Source organism: Ranitomeya imitator, chromosome 1 (genome assembly GCF_032444005.1).
Source record: "Ranitomeya imitator isolate aRanImi1 chromosome 1, aRanImi1.pri, whole genome shotgun sequence".
NCBI classification, from domain to species: domain Eukaryota; kingdom Metazoa; phylum Chordata; class Amphibia; order Anura; family Dendrobatidae; genus Ranitomeya; species Ranitomeya imitator.
In genome coordinates this window covers 1,203,908,830-1,203,930,325 of record NC_091282.1, presented here as the reverse complement: position 1 = coordinate 1,203,930,325, position 21,496 = coordinate 1,203,908,830, and the positions used below count along the sequence as shown (strand labels likewise).

At 42.4% G+C, this 21,496-nt stretch overlaps 1 protein-coding gene across 10 annotated transcripts in view; it reads right to left on the bottom strand.

The window, feature by feature from the left end:
- Nucleotides 1-21,496, bottom strand: part of CTBP1 (C-terminal binding protein 1) — a 496,367-nt gene that overhangs the window by 50,130 nt on the left and 424,741 nt on the right. For all 10 annotated transcript variants that reach the window (XM_069744905.1, XM_069744907.1, XM_069744909.1 and 7 more), the window contains 2 exons: nucleotides 11,372-11,526; nucleotides 57-201 (listed from right to left, as the gene is read on the bottom strand). In XM_069744905.1, coding sequence (XP_069601006.1) covers nucleotides 57-201; nucleotides 11,372-11,526 — 300 coding nt within the window. The remainder of the gene's footprint in view (nucleotides 1-56; nucleotides 202-11,371; nucleotides 11,527-21,496) is intronic.

Sequence of the window (21,496 nt, the reverse complement as noted above, 5' to 3'; positions counted from 1 at the left end):
TAAATCATGAAGGCATCAGATTAGTTTTCAGCCCATGTTAAAATGGAAAAATATACCTAGATCTCCAGCCGATTTGATGTCAATGTTGTCAAACCCGCTCCCGATCCGGACTATTATTCGTAGCGCCTTAAACTTCTCCAAGTCCTCTCTTGTTAAAGTGATCGTGTGATACATCAAGGCGCCCACTGCTTCATTTAGTACCTGAAATAAAAAACAAAAAAAAACAAAACAGGGTCAATAGTATTTTGAGAATTCGGCAGACAATATAAACCCAACAATAGTCTCCGGTCTATCAAGTTCTACCCAAATCCCCTCCATCTAAGTTATGAAGGCACCAATAGTCCACATTGATGGTCTCCTTACCACACTGGTTTTGGTCCACCAGAAGAGATTTTTGTGGACAGCAGATTGAGAAACTGGGAGGCCTTCTTCCCTACTTGCCTTCTTCCCTTTGTTCAGCCCAAATAATAGTCTATTGTGCCAGCTTCAATGTTTTCAAGTTAGAAATTATTTAGCAGTATTGCCAATTGTTCCGAAAAATCCTGGACAGTCAGCAAAGAAGCTTGAATTTCATACAGAGTGCAGGTAATGTCTTCAAAATCGGAATTTGGGCTACATAGACCTTTATCACTTAAAATCTAGATAATTTTACTAATTTTCCAAAGGGTCCGTTAAAGTTGATTGTCCTTGATTTTATTTTTCTGGACAGCATATCAAAAACTCAAGCTGGAAACCCGGGGACCTCAGGCAAGAAAATTAGCTTAAGTTCCAGAATATGGAATGACGACGTACAATATCCCAAATACAAAAAATAAAGAGCATCCTTAGACCTCTTTCTCACCATATACAAAGGACAACTATTAAACTGTATTTAGGACACATTTTAGGATCCATATTGTGGAGCTCTACAATGGGTCAAGTGGATAACGTAGACAGATGTCACATGGAACTTAAAATCATGACCGAAGGAAAGGAGGATTCCGTGTGCAAATGAGTCAACCCCTGATGACCTGAACATATCAAAATGTGGTAATTTCATGATGATACTCTACCTAAAAAACTAGTACAAAAAGAAAACCTCAATACGCCAGGGACACCAAATGGAAAGTCCTCCTCATAAACTAAAAAGGTGAAGCAGAATCTGTGATAAACTTTTCAAAAATACAGATTCTGCATGGGGACACCCAGCTAATGCAACGCTCCTTAGGAAGAGACTTCAAGAGGGACTTTTTTTATTTTTGGACTTTCAACAGACCCAAAACTGGAATCTTAAGTCAGAAAAATATACAGTCATTAGCCTTCCCGTAAGACACTGGTTCTTCGATAGGTCAGAGAAGAGGTTTTACCTTCTCACCCCAGTTTTATGGTTGCATTTGCCCAGTCACCGATGTTCAACCCCCATCTTCTGAGCAGTGAAATAGGTCTTCAAAATTGAGTGATGTTCATTAATTCGTAAGGGTTGGGATGGTTGGAGCAAGGGAGGTGTCCCCCAATCCCTGGGGACAGTGAAATTAAAGTCTTCAATATGATCATTGGAGCTGTTAGTCAACACCATTCTAAGCCTTTGGCCCAAAGTTATGTCTTCCCCTGGTCCAACCTGTGCAGCAACCACAGGGGCCCCAAGGGGTAAGTTGCCACTTGACCCTTTTTGATCACAGACCCATAAATGTGTGCATCACCACCCAGCCTTCGCCTAGTTTTGTCCTACTAGATGCCACAATCATGTGTAAATGCATTTTGAAACAATTTTAGCACACAATCATTAGGAGGCCTTCTAAGAAGGACAGGCAGCCTTTAATTCAGGCCCCGAGCCCCTTAAATTTATACCCCCCCAATACATTTTACAGGTTTGACTCAGAGGGGCTTCGTCTAGCATAAGAATAAGTTTAGCGGTCCGTTGCCCAAAATGATCTAAAAGACTAGGGGGTCCGATATTGATTATGGAGTTCATTAATCTGTAGAATTATTTTTTGGTATTAAACCTGGAGGGTCCAGGTCTGGGGGGTTTATACGAGTTTGTAGGAAAAGATTATACTCAAATTAAGTAACGATTAGATTTTTTTTTTGCAGTTCTTGCATCAAAATTTAAGTTTAACCTTAAGGCGTTCACTTTGCAAACCCAGGAAAGCACCTGAAGGACTAATATAATATATGCGGTTGACCCGGGCTGAGAGGGGCCCACTCGGGGCTATGCCATCTAACTGTTTAGGCTTTGCTGCACATGCCATGTATATAAAGTCCAGACCTGCAATAGAGCACGGAGACGCATCCTCCCTGCTCTACTACTCTCTGGATAGGGGGAGCTGTGGGCCCCCTATACTGTGGATAGGGGAGCTGTGGGTCCCCTATACTGTGGCTAGGGGAGCTGTGGGCCCCCTATACTGTGGCTAGGGGAGCTGTGGGCCCCCTATACTGTGGCTAGGGGAGCTGTGGGCCCCCTATACTGTGGCTAGGGGAGCTGTGGTCCCCCTATACTGTGGCTAGGGGAGCTGTGGTCCCCCTATACTGTGGCTAGGGGAGCTGTGGGCCCCCTATACTGTGGATAGGGGAGCTGTGGGCCCCCTATACTGTGGATAGGGGAGCTGTGGGCCCCCTATACCGTGTAACCACTTGAATGGACTGCAGCACTGGTATCTACCACTATGTCACTGTATGGCGGTAGTATCCTTTCTCATCTGTTTTTTTCGGTCTGGTCATCTGCTGAGGTTCTCCTATACCCACTATTAGGGTGCGCTACCATAGTTGTAGACCGGGTTACCCGGTTAGGGGCCCACTCAGAAGTTTCACCCACCTGAGCTGAACCCCTGGCTAGGCCTCCGGTCCCTGGAGAGGCATCATACTGCTGTGAGTCAGTTCTGAGTGCTGTGCTACAAAGCTCCATAAGGGCTCACAAATTCAACACCAATCACAACTTGTAGGAGGTCTTGAATTTGTCTTTGTGAGCAGTTTTTGAAGTTAATGTTAGGACTCACAAGTATGAGGACCCTTGAGGTGGGTTGTGAGCTTTCATATTTTGGCCAAAATATTTTTTCACCTCTTATTGCACATTTTTCCCCAATCTTTGTAGGGTACAGCCAGGCCCTTTGTTGGTTAACTGTGTGACTTATGTCCTATGCAAGTGCCATCCATTTTCATAACTAGGCTATAAGTTCCATTAAGGCCACATTCACACGTTCAATGATTTTATATCTGTATTTTAAAACCAAAAAAACAGGAGTGGGTCAAACATGCAGAGTTGGTGCACGTGTTTTTAGTATACTTTTCCACCGACTGGTCAGGGTTTGCTCCACTCCTGATTTTGGGCTTACAAATACTGAATGCGGCCCAACCATGAGCTACACCAGCCCCACAAGCCCACAATGAGTGGCTGGGATCGCATCACAAGCCCTGATAGCAGACCAGGCTGCAGTCACCTCCTTTTCCCTGTAGATCACCAGAAAAGTCCCAGGCATGACCGGCAGCGGCACGGCACAAGCATCAGACTATCTGCCCTGCTTTATCAGCTCGGTGGGTTCCAGTTATCCTCAAATGCTCTATGATCTGCGCTCAAGACCATCTCTGCTGGTGGAAGCGATAAATGCTGGTGAGACAGTAATGTTGGATAAAGAACGTGGATTGCTCAGGAATAAGATCTGATCACCGATATCAAGGCATCATGTTATTCAGCCTCCTAGGACCTACATCCCCATATAGATGGCTTCGGAGGGTTGATCCTGACCGATTCCTTTAATATTAAGATATCTTTCTAATTGATTATTATATTATATAAAAAAAAAAATATTGGGACTTCATTGGGTTGTTCCTCTGTTGCCACCTCATAAAATACAGCCATAAATTGGGCTTTACCAAGTGGCGATATATCCCTACACGGCCATTGTCCGATCAAGGGTGTAGTCTTCCCCATTGTCAAAGGTGTCCCTAAAAGTCCAGTTGTTAAAAGTAGTCAAATTTTCAGCAGGAAGAATTGAAGAGTAGAACACAAAATGGTTAATTTTGACTATTTAAAGCCAGTATATCCATCAAGAGGCCCTTTGAAGATAATCTGTCACTTGCCATAACCATGTAATATGCCCCACCCTGAAGTGTAAAGGCTGCTCTAGTTCCTAAATCCGGTGACCTTTTTCATTTACCGTATGTGCCTCTGTCCCCAAGTTATGGCCCCCCTCTTACTTGTAGAGAACTCTAGTCTTTTTAGCCAGGTGGGTGAGGTTCTCAAGAAGATGTCCACAACTCTTGTTGAGAACCACACCATTTGTGTAAGTTGTCAGTGTGTGGTCCACATCTTAGATGACCACTCCCACTTAGCTTAACAGGTTAGAATGACATACAAAGAAGAGGGCCATATCTCAAACAACCAAAAAAAATAAATAAAAGAACAATGCCAGATTCAGGGGAACAACGGTATTCCTAACAGGTAAAAAAAAAAAAAGTACAAAAAGTTACAGAATGACAAGTGACAGGTCCTTCCAAGTCCAAAAACCAATGCAAAGACTATACTAATATTATGGGTTATCTTGACCTTTAATGATGTGGGGCTTAATTTCAGTTTTGTTCCTTCTAGAAGCGGCAATGTACAATTTGTAAATCTTTAACAAGCTACTTCTTCAATATTCTAAATCTGTGCCTACTCTTCTGATTGCCTCGGCTCAGGATGAAGAGATTAGTCCTACAAGGAACCATATGAAATTACTGGTACTTGCAGAAACAAAAAATTCTAGGGACTTTCCTAGATCCTCCGGGTGTCGGAAATTCAATAAGCTTTTCACTAGTCTAACAGCTCCCCCCCGCCAAAAAAAATATATATATATTTTGCTTAGGTTCATTTTCTGAATTTTCAGGTATAAAAGGGTTAATATGTCCCCTTAGGGAACAAAGGATCATTCAAGAAGGCAACAAAATGGGGTGGGTGCAGTCAGTATCAAAACAGAAGGCGCCTCCCATGCAATGGTCATGAGTACTGCCCTGGCTGATGGACAGAGCCCTGTGAATACATAGTAACATAGTTAGTAAGGCCTAAAAAAGACATTTGTCCATCCAGTTCAGCCTATATTCCATCATAATTAATCCCCAGATCTACGTCCTTCTACAGAACCTAATAATTGTATGATACAATATTGTTCTGCTCCAGGAAGACATCCAGGCCTCTCTTGAACCCCTCGACTGAGTTCGCCATCACCACCTCCTCAGGCAAGCAATTCCAGATTCTCACTGCCCTAACAGTAAAGAATCCTCTTCTATGTTGGTGGAAAAACCTTCTCTCCTCCAGACGCAAAGAATGCCCCCTTGTGCCCGTCACCTTCCTTGGTATAAACAGATTCTCAGCTAGATATTTGTATTGTCCCCTTATATACTTATACATGGTTATTAGATCGCCCCTCAGTCGTCTTTTTTCTAGACTAAATAATCCTAATTTCGCTAATCTGGGTATTGTAGTTCTCCCATCCCCTTTATTAATTTTGTTGCCCTCCTTTGTACTCTCTCTAGTTCCACTATATCCTTTCTGAGCACCGGTGCCCAAAACTGGACACAGTACTCCATGTGCGGTCTAACTAGGGATTTGTACAGAGGCAGTATAATGCTCTCATCATGTGTATCCAGACCTCTTTTAATGCACCCCATGACCCTGTTTGCCTTGGCAGCTGCTGCCTGGCACTGGCTGCTCCAGGTAAGTTTATCATTAACTAGGATCCCCAAGTCCTTCTCCCTGTCAGATTTACCCAGTGGTTTCCCATTCAGTGTGTAATGGTGATATTGATTCCTTCTTCCCATGTGTATAACCTTACATTTATCATTGTTAAACCTCATCTGCCACCTTTCAGCCCAAGTTTCCAACTTATCCTGATCCATCAGTTTTGTATCATCTGCAAATATCGATATTTTACTGTGTAAACCTTCTACCAGATCATTAATGAATATGTTGAAGAGAACAGGTCCCAATACCGACCCCTGCGGTACCCCACTGGTCACAGCGACCCAGTTAGAGACTATACCATTTATAACCACCCTCTGCTTTCTATCACTAAGCCAGTTACTAACCCATTTACACACATTTTCCCCCAGACCAAGCATTCTCATTTTGTGTACCAACCTCTTGTGCGGCACGGTATCAAACGCTTTGGAAAAATCGAGATATACCACGTCCAATGACTCACCGTGGTCCAGTCTATAGCTTACCTCTTCATAAAAACTGATTAGATTGGTTTGACAGGAGCGATTTCTCATAAACCCATGCTGATATGGAGTTAAACAGTTATTCTCATTGAGATAATCCAGAATAACATCCCTCAGAAACCCTTCAAATATTTTACCAACAATAGAGGTTAGACTTACTGGCCTATAATTTCCAGGTTCACTTTTAGAGCCCTTTTTGAATATTGGCACCACATTTGCTATGCGCCAGTCCTGCAGAACAGACCCTGTCGCTATAGAGTCCCTAAAAATAAGAAATAATGGTTTATCTATTACATTACTTAGTTCTCTTAGTACTCGTGGGTGTATGCCATCCGGACCCGGAGATTTATCTATTTTAATCTTATTTAGCCGGTTTCGCACCTCTTCTTGGGTTAGATTGGTGACCCTTAATATAGTGTTTTCATTGTTTCTTGGGATTTCACCTAGCATTTCATTTTCCACCGTGAATACCGTGGAGAAGAAGGTGTTTAATATGTTAGCTTTTTCCTCGTCATCTACAACCATTCTTTCCTCACTATTTTTTAAGGGGCCTACATTTTCAGTTTTTATTCTTTTACTATTGATATAGTTGAACAGTTTGGGATTAGTTTTACTCTCCTTAGCAATGTGCTTCTCTGTTTCCTTTTTGGCAGCTTTAATCTTAGGATTCTTTAATCTCTAATTCGAAGAGTAAAGCATGTGGCAAAATTTGCCCATTTCCCTAGCCTAATACACAATTTTTTGCCTTGGTTGATCATCTGCTAGTTGTGCCAGACACATCACTCAACTCCGTGAATGTGCCCCAGCCGTTAAGGTGCTGAATGTCTGCGGCCACATGAAGATGTCAGGCAACCACAGACATTCAGCACTTTTTTCCCCCTCAAAGTGCGCCCCATTGGGGTAGGAAGGAGGTGGTACCCTAGGGCAGGTGCTTACCCCTTGTTCCAGCCCTGATTCTCCATCAGATAGGTTTTTAGGACGCTGCATCCTTAGGCTAAAGTTACTACAAAGTATTACATTGCCAGCAATGTGCATGGGATCCATATAAAGCTCATGTCTGCTGCGCTTTTTTGTTCTCCACCCTACAGAAATGGACTTGTAGCGCAATTATAAAGTCTCCAGTAAGGCACTACCACGATAGATCTGAGCCATTGGAGACCTTAAGAGAAAAATCTGCAGGTAAAAAAACACATGTAATCTGTTCAACTGTCAAAAAGGTTTATTAAATGCCAAAACTAGGTAGTAAAAATTTAACACGCGATTCCCTGCGTCTGCATGTCTCATGGTTCGACAGCCACAATACATGAAAGGATTGTCTGTTAGGCAATCCTTGCATGTGTTACAGATGTCGAATAACCGCGAGACATGCCGACGTGGGGATTCGAACATATTCAAGCATGCCGATGACACTCAGCACACAAGCATGCTCAGATAACACCTTATCCCAGCATATCCGCTCATCACTACCAGACATATAAAAGATGAACTAAACCATGGAAAAGTGTCATGCATGTGGTGGTAAGCCTGAGTGATGTAATCCATACACTTCTCCTTCCCTCAAGGAAACAGAGCAACTTTTTAAAAAAAGAGACAAAAATGCCTACATGCTTCCATCTACTTTTGTCGCTTTACTCTTAATACATTTTCGTGTAATTACTGCATTTTGTTATATTAAAACTAGATGGTGGCCCGATTCTAAAGCATCGGGTATTCTAGAATATGCCACGTAGTATATTGCCCAGCCCACGTAGTATATTGCCCAGCCACGTAGTATACAGACTTAAAATAAAAAATAAACATATACTCACCTTCCGAAGGCCCAATGAAGTCATCATCATTATCAAAATGATATACTCACCTTCCGCCGCCTTTCCCGCTCCTCGCAACGCTCTGGTGACCGCTCCATGCAAGCGGCAGTTTCCGGTCCCAGGGTTGGTATGAGCGCAGGACCTGTGAGGATGTCATGGTCACATGACCGTGACGTCATGGCAGGTCCTTCTCGCATACCATCCTTCGCACCGGAACCTGACGCTTGCATGGAGCGGTCCCCGGAGCGTCACGAGGAGTGGGAAAGGCGGCGGAAGGCGAGTATATAGTGATTTTTTATTTACGCAACCAATCAGCGAAGCAGGATTTAAACCCCGCGGCAATGTCGGCTGGGCGCAATCAATCAGCGAAGCGGGATGTAAATCGTGCGGTGCCTTGCGGTCTCGCAAGATCGCAATGCATGGAGCGGTCACCGGAACGTCGCGAGCAGCGGGAAAGGCCTGTTGTGGATCCGAGGGGCCGACAGACGGTGAGTATATAATGATTTTTTAATTTTTTTTTTATTATTTTTAACATTAGCTATTTTTACTATTGATGCTGCATAGGCAGCATCAATAGTAAAAAAGTTGGTCACACAGGGTTAACAGCAGCGATAACAGAGTGCAGTACACCACGGCATAACGTGGTGTAATGCAGCCATTAACCCTGTGTGAGGGCTGACTGGAGGGAATTATGGAGCGGGCGCTGACTGCAGGGAGGAAGGAGCGGCCATTCTGCTGTCGGACTGTGCCCGTCGCTGATTGGTCGTGGGCGTTTTGCCACGACCAATCAGCGACTTGGATTTCCATGACAGACAGAGGCCGCGACCAATGAATATCTGTGACAGACAGAAAGACAGATGAAAGTGATCCTTAGACAATTATATAGTAGAAGCTTAAAACTTTGACAAATGGTTGTGGATACTTTAGAGCATACAAGGACTAACTCAGTTTGCGGCCCTCATTATGCTTTGCTTACATAGCGCCATCATTCTGCAACTCTTAACCACTGTCCCCATTAGGGCTCATAACCTAAACTCCCCAGGATCACTGGAGAGCACTTACAAGCTCAACAGAAAAGTGCTTGTAAGCACTGCACATGTTCTATTGCCTAGAAATGGTGGACGGTCATCAAGGCAATAAAGCTTTACAGCTCATTGCCCTGGAGACCGACCGACATTTCTAGACAGAACATGTGCACTGCTTACAAGCTCTTATATTGAGCTTGTAAGCACTGTACTGAAGCTGGCCAGGATTGAGTCTTTCAGGCAAAACGTTGTGAACAAATTACAATTTTCAGCCATTGAGATATTAAGCAGTAAATTGCTAGATTCCATGCACTATCCAACGATACACATTCCTGAAGGTGGGATCAACCCCTTTAAGACCACAAATGCTACAGAGGAGAATGGATGTAAGGAAATCATTGCTCATTGAAAAAGACACGCAGAAAGTTGGAGGCAAATATGTAAAAGTTAAAGGGGTATTCCAATCTCCAAGATCCCATCCCAATATGTATTAGTAGTAGGATTATGGCTATTTTACCCCCAATTAGAAATGTAGTATAGTTTTTCTAATTCGCCATGTCTTTCCTCATGTGCAGGCATTGAAGGACCTTAGGTATCCATGGTTACGACCACTAGCATCTAGATAACTAACTACATCAGTGGTCGTAACCATGGATACCAACGCCTGCACATAAGGAAAGACATTGAAATGTAAAAAAATAAAAATGGTAAAAGTAAAACAATCGTAAAATATAGTAATTACCATTTCCATTATTACTAGGAATAATAATTGTTGCTACTACTATTACACCTGCTACATATTGGGATAGGATCTTGGAGATTGTAAAGGAACGCTTAAAGGGGTCGTCCCACCTACAGTAGGCAAATTAGTGATTAATTAAGGCCAGAAAACCCATAAATGATAGATTGCCACTGGGAAAGTGGAGACTTGAAGTATTATTTGCCCCTGGATTATGTCGCTTGGTAAGAATACACCCTCCCGGCCCTCGTCCGGTCATTCGCGCTGGCCGGACTCCTACATATGCTCGGACAACGAGTTCCTCAGCATTGGGGTGCGCTTTGCTGTAATCCCGCCGACACCCATTCTGGCCCGCATTCACCCCAAGCTTAGAGAAATCAGAGTGACAAGAGTGAGGAACCCATGCAGTCCTATTTACAAGCCCTCACCGGCCCGTGCAATGTGGACAACTTGCCAAATCAGCACCTCGCGATGGGGCTCATTCAAAATTAATGGCCTTCCATTGACCAAAGACGCTCCGTACCATGCGCTGGCGACCCTCCAAGGAGCGGGAAGCTCCAGCATGAAATGTGCTGGAGATGGGCCCAGGCTCCACTCAAATGGGGGATGCAGGAGGTCAATTCTTCTCCGGATTTATCAGGTTACTTGTTCGTTCCTCAGAGGCGAATGCCAGGGAGCAACTACAACTGCATATTTGGAGGCAATTACAGCAATGAAGTAAAAAAAAAAAAAAAAATGTTTATATATATATATATATTAATATATATTAATTAGATATATTAATTATTCCTAGTAATAATGGAAATGGTAATTACTATAATATATATATATATATATATATATATATATATATATATATATATATATATATATATATATATATATACACACACACACACACACACACACACACACACACACATACTTGAGGGCAGTGCATGTCAGCCCCCTTAGGTAATAAATGGATGGCGGTCCACCATGAGAACTGCTGCTCCACGTAAGGTGCCCTCTTCCAGTTGGTGGCAGCTTATGATTTTATTTTCATATCTTAATGGCTATTTAAAAACAATTGCAGTTTACACAATGGATGCTTTACTTTATAAAAAGAACAAAAAAAAAAAAAACACAATACACTACTGATCCACCAATCACAATGGGTGATTTCACAGTTCCTCCTCCCTGACCTTTGCACACGCTTATTAGATGCGTCAATACAAGCGCTTTGGGGAGGAGTCTGATCATTGTTGCTAATGTTCATGTGTTTCCTCGAACTACAGGGAGTTGGAGTCTTCGAAAGCTCCAGTGGTTAGTATAAAATTGCAATATTTTTTAATTCATCACAATTTGTATTAAAAACAAATACCCGCCAAAAAAAACGGGAAAAATATAGCAATAAGTGCTTCTGCATGACAGATTCTTCTTTCTAAATGTATAAAAGTACAAGTCTTCCTGATCTTACCACCCAAATGTAGGTTCCTTTATTCCTAAAGATTAAGCATCTTTAATAACAAATTCTGCATTGTTCAAATGTTTTTGGAAATTATTCTATAAACTCGATCATTTCTCAAAAATCAGTAAAAATTCATGCAATTTTTTTTAGTCACTCAGAGATTACAAGGTGACGTTACCTTCTCGTGGATTTCTTGCGTTGACTGTGCGTCGCAGAACGCCACTGTGGCTACATCTTTGAGGATCGGCATTTCTACTGTACAATCCCTGCCATCCAGCAGAGCCACAAGTGGGCGCGGGTGCATCGGCCCGTTCATTATTGGAGGACGAATGCCTAAGGGAGCAAAGAAAAAAAAAAAAAAAAAGTTAGAATAGCGCTCTTAAGACAAGTTGGTCATGAGCAGAGGATATTACAAAAAAAAGGCAGTGTGTCTCAGCATACGTTCCTGGCTTGTATTAAGTCCCTTAATTACCCAAGAATCAGGTGAGTACATTAGAGATCTTAACTAATGGCTTAAAAATATATAGATTAAAACAGCTAAATTGGGGCAAGACAATGCTATAATAGTTTATTTTTCTTTTTTAGGTTCTAAAATGTTAATCCTTTAGCAATATACAGGTATAATAAACAGATAAATTTAGGGAAAGACTAAACCAATCTAGACAATATGGGGAGCTATATTTTTAAACCACCAAGAAAAAAAATAAATTTGAATTGGTGATTTCACGCCATTTTTGTGGGCATAGCTTGGAAAGTGAACATTTCTGGGGTGGTACACGACACTTAAGTGTGCCAAATTCACGAAGTGGTGTACTCCTCGTTAAGTGCGGCGCAGGTTATACAATCCTACCATTTTTAATTTCAAGATATTTAATGATGGCTTAAAAGCAGAAATCTCAACTCAAAATACTGGGGTATAAGATTAGTGTGAGCTCCAACCAAAGTATTAAAATTCTAGTTTTTGCTGGGAAATCTCCCTCTAAGCAAAAAATTTATCATTGGGTGTTAAATAGGCCATAGACCTAAAAAAAATCAATATAAACCATCCCTGGATGAGACAACCAACTTCAAATCTTTGGCAAATTTCCCCCAGAATGGTCTATGTGACTCTACAGATGACAAACGTTAAACTGCCCCAAAGGATATTCTGCCAGGGTGGTGGAAACATCACTGCCAACCGAGGAACCTATGGAAGAGAGGTCAACACTTTGGATCTTGGTCAAAAACTTGTGAAAAAGTTTGGCTACGACTATGGATTTGGAGAAGGTGGCATCAAGCGTACGCATCACATTGAAGCTAAGAGTTACTGTACATTCCCTACATTTTCACAATCTTTTTTTACGAGAAGCATTTAAGGTCAGATGACTTGCTTATGAATACTTGGAATATTTAGGCTTTACATTCCTTTATAGGCGCCTCATGGTGGAATCTCGGATTATCCATCGTAATGAAACTGTGGAAGTTTGTGGAATTATATTTTCCTAAAACTGGAAAAAGCCAATTCATGATTCAAACAGATCTTCTATTATGTACCCACACCCTTCAGGAATTGTTTGCCTTTAGCTAGAAATTTGATAAACTGCCCATGGAAGTTATTTGGTTTCCGGATGTAAAACCTGGAGTGTACAGTTACCAGGAACAAGTTCACACAGGATAACAACGGCACTGCCTTTTCCCATCTTTCTCTTGGAAACTAGCCAATGCCTTGAACTTTTCCCCTTTATTCCAACCTTTCCGTCACGTTCTGAGCGCAGCCGTTACTAATGTAGTTAGTAATTGGCACCATCCATGCCTCATCTACCGAGCAGTACTAACGATACCTCACATGAACTTTCAGTTACTACACGCTATAACCTATCCCTCTGTAGAAGCCACCTTCGGAAAAAGTAAAAACATGTAAAAAAGTGTTAAAATCATCATCTTAGCTTGGTTTCTCCTGTATTCTCTCAAGACTTCCTTTATCCTTTCTAAGTGGTCTCCAAAAGTCATAAGGTGAGAGTCCCTCTAACCAGGACCTTTTAAACCCAACATTCAAGCAAAGAAAGCCAACATGGCATCTTTAGGACTTGTACACTTGGTCCCAATGCCATTTGTTTTCAATCAGAAGTCAACTGCCACCTTCGATCGTCCCTCTCCATAAATGGTGACCAAAAGCATCGGGGGGGTGTTGATGTTAGGATAAAGAACGATCAGGCTTGAGTATCAACTGTTTTGAGGTCACGCCATACATCACTGGTTTCATCAGAACTGGATGTAGAGACCACAATATTCCCACACCCCACACTGTTTAAGTATGGGAGGGGGGGCTCAAAGTCTATAGGAAAAACCTTGACATCAACTCCAAACTTAAGCTTGGACAACCTAGTGCCAAGCTTTGGATTAGAGTGTTGCCGGATAAATGGTCATTTAACAAGCGATCGCGGCCAAAGGACTTTACTGTTTCGTGAAGTATCTTCCATTCAAAATACAGGTAATGGTCTTAAAAATACAAACCTTAAATGTCAAATGATGACCCATTTGTTTGTACAGTGGGGCAAAAAAGTATTTAGTCAGTCAGCAATAGTGCAAGTTCCACCACTTAAAAAGATGAGAGGCGTCTGTAATTTACATTATAGGTAGACCTCAACTATGGGAGACAAACTGAGAAAAAAAAATCCAGAAAATCACATTGTCTGTTTTTTTAACATTTTATTTGCATATTATGGTGGAAAATAAGTATTTGGTCAGAAACAAAATTTCATCTCAATACTTTGTAATATATCCTTTGTTGGCAATGACAGAGGTCAAACGTTTTCTGTAAGTCTTCACAAGGTTGCCACACACTGTTGTTGGTATGTTGGCCCATTCCTCCATGCAGATCTCCTCTAGAGCAGTGATGTTTTTGGCTTTTCGCTTGGCAACACGGACTTTCAACTCCCTCCAAAGGTTTTCTATAGGGTTGAGATCTGGAGACTGGCTAGGCCACTCCAGGACCTTGAAATGCTTCTTACGAAGCCACTCTTTCGTTGCCCTGGCGGTGTGCTTTGGATCATTGTCATGTTGAAAGACCCAGCCACGTTTCATCTTCAATGCCCTTGCTGATGGAAGGAGGTTTGCACTCAAAATCTCACGATACATGGCCCCATTCATTCTTTCATGTACCCGGATCAGTCGTCCTGGCCCCTTTGCAGAGAAACAGCCCCAAAGCATGATGTTTCCACCACCATGCTTTACAGTAGGTATGGTGTTTGATGGATGCAACTCAGTATTCTTTTTCCTCCAAACACGACAAGTTGTGTTTCTACCAAACAGTTCCAGTTTGGTTTCATCAGACCATAGGACATTCTCCCAAAACTCCTCTGGATCATCCAAATGCTCTCTAGCAAACTTCAGACGGGCCCGGACATGTACTGGCTTAAGCAGTGGGACACGTCTGGCACTGCAGGATCTGAGTCCATGGTGGCGTAGTGTGTTACTTATGGTAGGCCTTGTTACATTGGTCCCAGCTCTCTGCAGTTCATTCACTAGGTCCCCCCGCGTGGTTCTGGGATTTTTGCTCACCGTTCTTGTGATCATTCTGACCCCACGGGGTGGGATTTTGCGTGGAGCCCCAGATCGAGGGAGATTATCAGTGGTCTTGTATGTCTTCCATTTTCTAATTATTGCTCCCACTGTTGATTTCTTCACTCTAAGCTGGTTGGCTATTGCAGATTCAGTCTTCCCAGCCTGGTGCAGGGCTACAATTTTGTTTCTGGTGTCCTTTGACAGCTCTTTGGTCTTCACCATAGAGGAGTTTGGAGTCAGACTGTTTGAGGGTGTGCACAGGTGTCTTTTTATACGGATAACAAGTTTAAACAGGTGCCATTACTACAGGTAATGAGTGGAGGAAAGAGGAGACTCTTAAAGAAGAAGTTACAGGTCTGTGAGAGCCAGAAATCTTGATTGTGTGTTTCTGACCAAATACTAATTTTCCACCATAATATGCAAATAAAATGTTAAAAAAACAGACAATGTGATTTTCTGGATTTTTTTTTCTCAGTTTGTCTCCCATAGTTGAGGTCTACCTATGATGTAAATTACAGACGCCTCTCATCTTTTTAAGTGGTGGAACTTGCACTATTGCTGACTGACTAAATACTTTTTTGCCCCACTGTAAGTGGACCACGTTTAATTTTTGGGGCTACAAGCTTTGTGTGAGACATTTCATAACCAATATGTAGAGGGGTCCTTAAACCTTGCATTAGGCCACATACAATAGGACAAGAACAGTGTGCAGACAGATTTATCCCCACAATTCATAAACCACAATATAATCCAGATACCTGGCATCTAACCAACCATATTCGATAAGAAACGTACCTGACAAGCTAGATAATGGCGGTAAAGGGAATCTGTCAGTAGGATCAACCCCTCCAAGCCGTCAATATGGGTAAGTAGGTCATAGGAAGCTGAATAAAAAGACACCTTGACAGCTGCGATTAGATGTCTTTTCTTACAGAGTTTCTCTAATATGTAAATGAGCTGTTAAGATCTGTGGACGGGACATAGGTTTCACCAAGAATCTAGTATCCACCTTTTTTTTTTTTGCTCTGGAGGCAGTGTGAGACGTGTTATGACGGACCGACTGCTCTACATGTCTCACTGGTACCACCACTATTATTTATAATAATCTCTGGAGGGGGATTCTCAGGGAGATCCATGTCCGGCCCATAGATCTTAACTCATTTACATATTAAGAAAAATGCGGATTTTATCGGAATAAAAGATCGGATAACAAGTCTCAAGGTATTCATTTTTTCAGCTTCCCATGACTAGTTAGTCTTAGGAGGGTTAATCCTACGGAAAGATTCCCTTTAATTCTAGATTTTTATTTATATATTTTTTTTCTTTAATTTGTTGTATTGTAGAACTGAATGGAAATATTTAATACAGCCATCCGGGTCCCCTCTCTCCAGGAACCCCATAATAACTACATGGGCTGTCCTTATGATACACCAACAATCATGGAGAGATTTTTTGTTTTTTTAATGCAGAAAAAAAAAAAAAAGTGACCTACCACCTACAAAAAAAAGGCATAAACATTGATTCACCACATTAGTTCATCTATTATATTTCTTGAATGAAAACACTTCATTTCAGAGATCATAAATCTGGCAGAACACTAGCCTAAGGGGATTTGTAACAGCGCCACCCCAAACTACAGGCTGTGCCTAGAATTGCAGTTTGAAGAGATTAAAAATGAAATGAGGCAGAGGCGGGATACGACAACGTGTGGACATGTTTGTCTAATCATGCACAGCCCAACTTAAACAAGGCAAATAACTGTACCCTCATACATGCACAGCCCAACTTAAACAAGGCAAATAACTGTACCCTCATACATGCACAGCCCAACTTAAACAAGGCAAATAACTGTACCCTCATACACTCAAGAGTTAATGGAAAAAAAAACTAAAAGGGAGAAAAAAAAAAAAACAACAACTTAGATTAGTCGAGGAAGAACAGTGCTGAATCCAAGTTCAGACAAAAGTTTGGCTGAACTTCTGTTAAAATATAAAGTTAAAAAAAAAAAAACACAAGAGAAGAATTGTGCTTCTACCACAAGTCATGTGCTCCGAGGACCAAGCCGGAAGGTAAGTGATGGAAGGAAGACTTTCTAGGTTTCAAGCCACCACATACATGGCCGAGCCCTGCCCAATTCCCAAGAAGTCACTTCACAAATTACTTTTCTATTTTCCAACACGTCACCGGGAGAAGGTTCTCCGTATGCGAACACCAGGGATATGGGAAATAGCTCAGGGGACTACAAATTCCACTAGAGACAAAAAGGTCTATGGTAGGTTCTCCTAAGTGTTTTTCGTTTGGGGTATATACAGCATTCACATCACAGCCGAGCCAATCTGGGAACTCCATTCTCAGCAGAAAAAAAAAAGCCAAGACCGACTCCGTCAGGAGAGAGGCCAACAGAAGTAACGCACCGACTCATCCCAATTGTTTGTATGGACGCATTATCAGAGCAAGCTTTAGTCTGGAGAAGATGTAATGGTGCAGGGAGGGGAGGCGGTGAGCTGTGACACCTACTGTGAGAGGTGGAGTCTGTAAACCCCTCTATATAGTAGATGTCACATCAGTCATTGTACAGGAAGAGGAAGTGGCGAGCCATGGCAGCACCTCTATATACAGCAGATAACAGGTTCCACCATATGGAGGTCACAGCTCACCTCCTCCTGTATGTAGAGGTAGTCACTGTACAGAAGATAACAGAAGCCATCATTCAAAATAGATGGATACTCCTGTAGAGGAAAATGGCGTGGTTTTTCTTAACTGCTGGTGGAGTCCCACAGGAACGATCCAGGACACGTAGGAGGTTGAAGACGCGCGATTTCATTATCGAAGAGTTTCTACGTTATCAAAATTATTCCTCAGGATACAACCACAATACAGACGCACTGACACACAGCTTTGTGGGAGAAGTTGGTGAAGCGCCCCCAGACACAGGGCCACAGGTTCTCGATACCGGGCCCCTCAGTCTCTGTATTGGGGTCGTCACGGTGGCTAGACCCGATCCATGACCCTGCTAAGGTGCGCCCAATGAAAGGTGATGGTGTGATGCGTGGTGCGAGGCGCGATGAATAACAAGGACACAGGGTTGCAGTCTCTTTACTGAAGGCTTTGGGCGGCACGGTGGCGCAGTGGTTAGCACAGCAGCCTTGCAGCGCTGGAGTCCTGGGTTCAAACCCCACCAAGGACAACATCTGCAAAGAGTTTGTATGTTCTCTCCGTGTTTGCGTGGGTTTCCTCCGGGCACTCCGGTTTCCTCCCACATTCCAAAGACATACTGATAGGGAATTTAGATTGTGAGCCCCATCGGGGACAGTGATGATAATGTGTGCAAAATGTAAAGCGCTGCGGAATATGTTAGCGCTATATAAAAATAAAGATTATTATTATTATTATTATCCCCCACCCAGAGCACTGCTAACAGGGCTGGCTGAGACCGGCCGGTCCGAAGGCACATCCAGAGTTTCCTTTGCAGGTGGAAATCAGTGCCTGCCAACTAGCGCCTGTGTGTTGTAGTGCTACCCTGCTGAGCACCACGGGATAGTCCTCACAACTGTTGTGTCTGTGTTCGTTGTTCTTTCTCTCTCTTCGTCCCCCAGGTGATATGGTTAGGACGCACCCGTATGACGGGTAGGCCTGGAGTTATTCTGGGACCCTAGAGACACCCCTCTCCCACAGTTGCCTCCCTTGTCTGCTTAGGTGATTTAGGTGAGACAGCCAACCTATAATTAACTGTCCTGCCGTGTTGAAGTAATGCGTAAAGTCTCTTACTTTCTCGGTGCTCCGGCCACCGCTATGCGCCTCAGAAGGATGTTGCCTCGGTCTCACGGCACGACTCCTACTGGCTCTATCTCCTTTACACTGTGATCCCGCTTCTCACTTCTCCACAATCAACTTCGCTTCGTGTCCTTTCTTAGAATACCGCCGCAAGTAGTGCAGGCGCGGCTCCGTAACGATCTGTTCTCTTTCTAGACCGCCGTCAGGATCCCACCCCTGACAGGTCCTCTCCCGAACTCTCCCGGGCTCTGTCTAACTTCCTGTCCAACCCCCAGTTTTACCAGAGTGTGAAGAGTGGCCTACTAGATAGAACCACCGCCCCTGGTGGCCGGAGTGTGAAGTGTCATGTGTTCTGGTGATACCTGGTCAGAACTCCTTTAGTGCCAGACGTACCATCACTCCCCTTAGCGGCAGAGCGTCATACTGCAACGACCAGGTCTCTGGGGCGCTGTATTGGCATTCAAATAAAGGCGCCAAAAGTTCACCTGCTGCAAATGGTATTTAAAAAAAAAATTAATTAAATTTAAGAAAAAAATGTAAATGTATTAAATGAGCAAACAAGCACATAACAGAACTTAAATTTTGAAGCATCTTATTTTAAATTTATAAATATAAATTTATGTGGTAGATTTGCTCACTCTGAGGTAGTCATAGGAACACTGTCTAATCTTTACTGGTTTATGCTGCATATCTAATAAACCAGTGAAGTCAAAATAAACATGATGGAACTTTTGGCCAAAAACGAACACAAAACAGAGGTAACAAAGCACTGTCCTTGTGGTAGTGGGGATCCATCCTTATGGCTCTGAGGGAAAAAATAAAACAAAACAAAAACAAATCAGGTTAGCCCAAACACTTGTTTGGAGTTAGCCACTCCAGACACACTGAACAGCTCAGAAGGCTTTTAATTAAAGTCCAAGACCACACCCTGGGGTGGAGATAAGGTGGACAACCTCCCACCTGCTCCACAAAAACACAGCCCATAAAATGACTGTTTAACCCTGCAACACTGTGCTGGAGAAAACTATTTGGTTTCAAATCACTGAAGCCAAACGCCTCAGTGAAACGCATCTCACCCTTCAGCACTTTGCCAGTGACTGTCAATACATACAATACTCTTTGCAAAATAAAAAAAAAAGTGTTATATACGTAATGGGAAACAAACCAATGTTAATAAGATCAAGATCTTAATTATTTCTAAGAAACACTAGGATAATGAATAAGCAAAAGCCACACTTTTTGCAGACTAATTCTTTAAGACTCATTCACATACATTTGAAACTATCCATTTCTAAGGCACACTTTTTCCCTCTGTTATAGGGTAAGCCACATAGGATAGGTGTTGAAATAAACTCTAGGATAGGTGTTGAAATGAACTCTAGGATAAAACACACAGTCCACCATTCACAATAGACGATATCACAGCTCACCTCCTCCTACTATACAATGACTTCCAACGCCTCTATATACAGTAGATACCCAACTGCGCAGGGTGAATCTTGGATTATCAACCATTGTAATCCTGGTCTACACGCGTAGATATGACAAAGCCAAAATAGCCGCTAACTTCTAAAACCTTAAGTTTTTAGGAGAATCATGAGATTTGTAGATTATAACAGAAAATATTACGTAAACCCTTACAATTCTCCACTTCTATCATGAATCTTTTATTGCATAATCATGGAGAAGTGAGCTCGCCATTCTCCAGAAGGGGTACAAGCCATGTCCCACACCCTAGACGATGAGAATAAAATTTTAGTAACTGAACATTTCCAGTGGCCAACATCACAATGCTCCTCATACATATTGGATCTGAGGGATCCGCTGATGCCAAGGTCCATGAATATGCACAAGCTGCAGGGCTCGTCAGTCCTTGCTTCTCAACAATATTTGGATCCTTACGGAGCCTGTGTAGCCTTAACACTTCTAGCAGGAGGCCTACACTAGTTCAACGGTGCTCATGATACAGCTGGGCACACCACATTTGGTGGGTCCCTCTACATACATAGATGACATCTCTGATCCTCAAAAGCAGTTTTGGTCTGAGGAGTATACCAGTTAACTGTATTGGAAACCAGTAGTAGATTCCACTTTGTGAATGGCATAAAACAGGTTGACTGGATCCCTTAGGAGCCAAGATTATTCTCAGTTTTGTCCATCATCCCTCTGCAAGGAGCTAGGAGTGTCCGACAATCTTGCCTCAAACCCATGTAGTTACCAAACGTCAAATCCACAAACTAAAAAAAAAAAAGGGTACGCTTCTGGAAATGTCGGGGAAAGAACTGGAAAGTTTTCTTCTAGGCACTAGCTAAATGTAGAGCAGGCTTTTGGGGTAACCTTCACTGGTTAACTAGATGCCACTCTAAATGCATATGTGGGAGTCCTTGACCACAGGTTGATCTTCCAATAATTCACATTTCCAGACCAACCCTTCATGTATTCTTCCTGACCAGACGGACTGTTCTCATCCATCCTTTTTGGTACAATGATTCGCTCTGAGAATTAAGAAATTAGATGACGGAACAAGAGAGAAACCACCGGAAAAAAAAAATATAATAATAATAATAATCATCAAGATGGAACCTACTACTGAACACGAAACTAAAGGCAGAAGTTTCAGCAGGAAGTTGATATTTCTTTGAGTAACTGGTGTATTTTAGAGGCATAAAATAGCTGAGAATTGGTACAAGAGGGAGAGATTGACTTTCTCCATGACCAATAAAGAAACTAAAGAGCAGGAAACGTAGATTCTAAGCAGAGGCCATGATGTGAAATGCAAGGTCTCATAATTGTGCAATTAGAGAAAATCCCTCATTTGACATCAGAGGTAGCGTTGTACCTTTTCCCCATTTTTCACAAATTTAGTAGTAGAATTCCGCACTTTCGAGAACCTGTGAATCTACACAATTCTGAAAAGGTTGACCCAGACAAACACTACCCATATGTATTAGGCTATGGAACCCTGAGCCAAACTGGAGAATTGTTT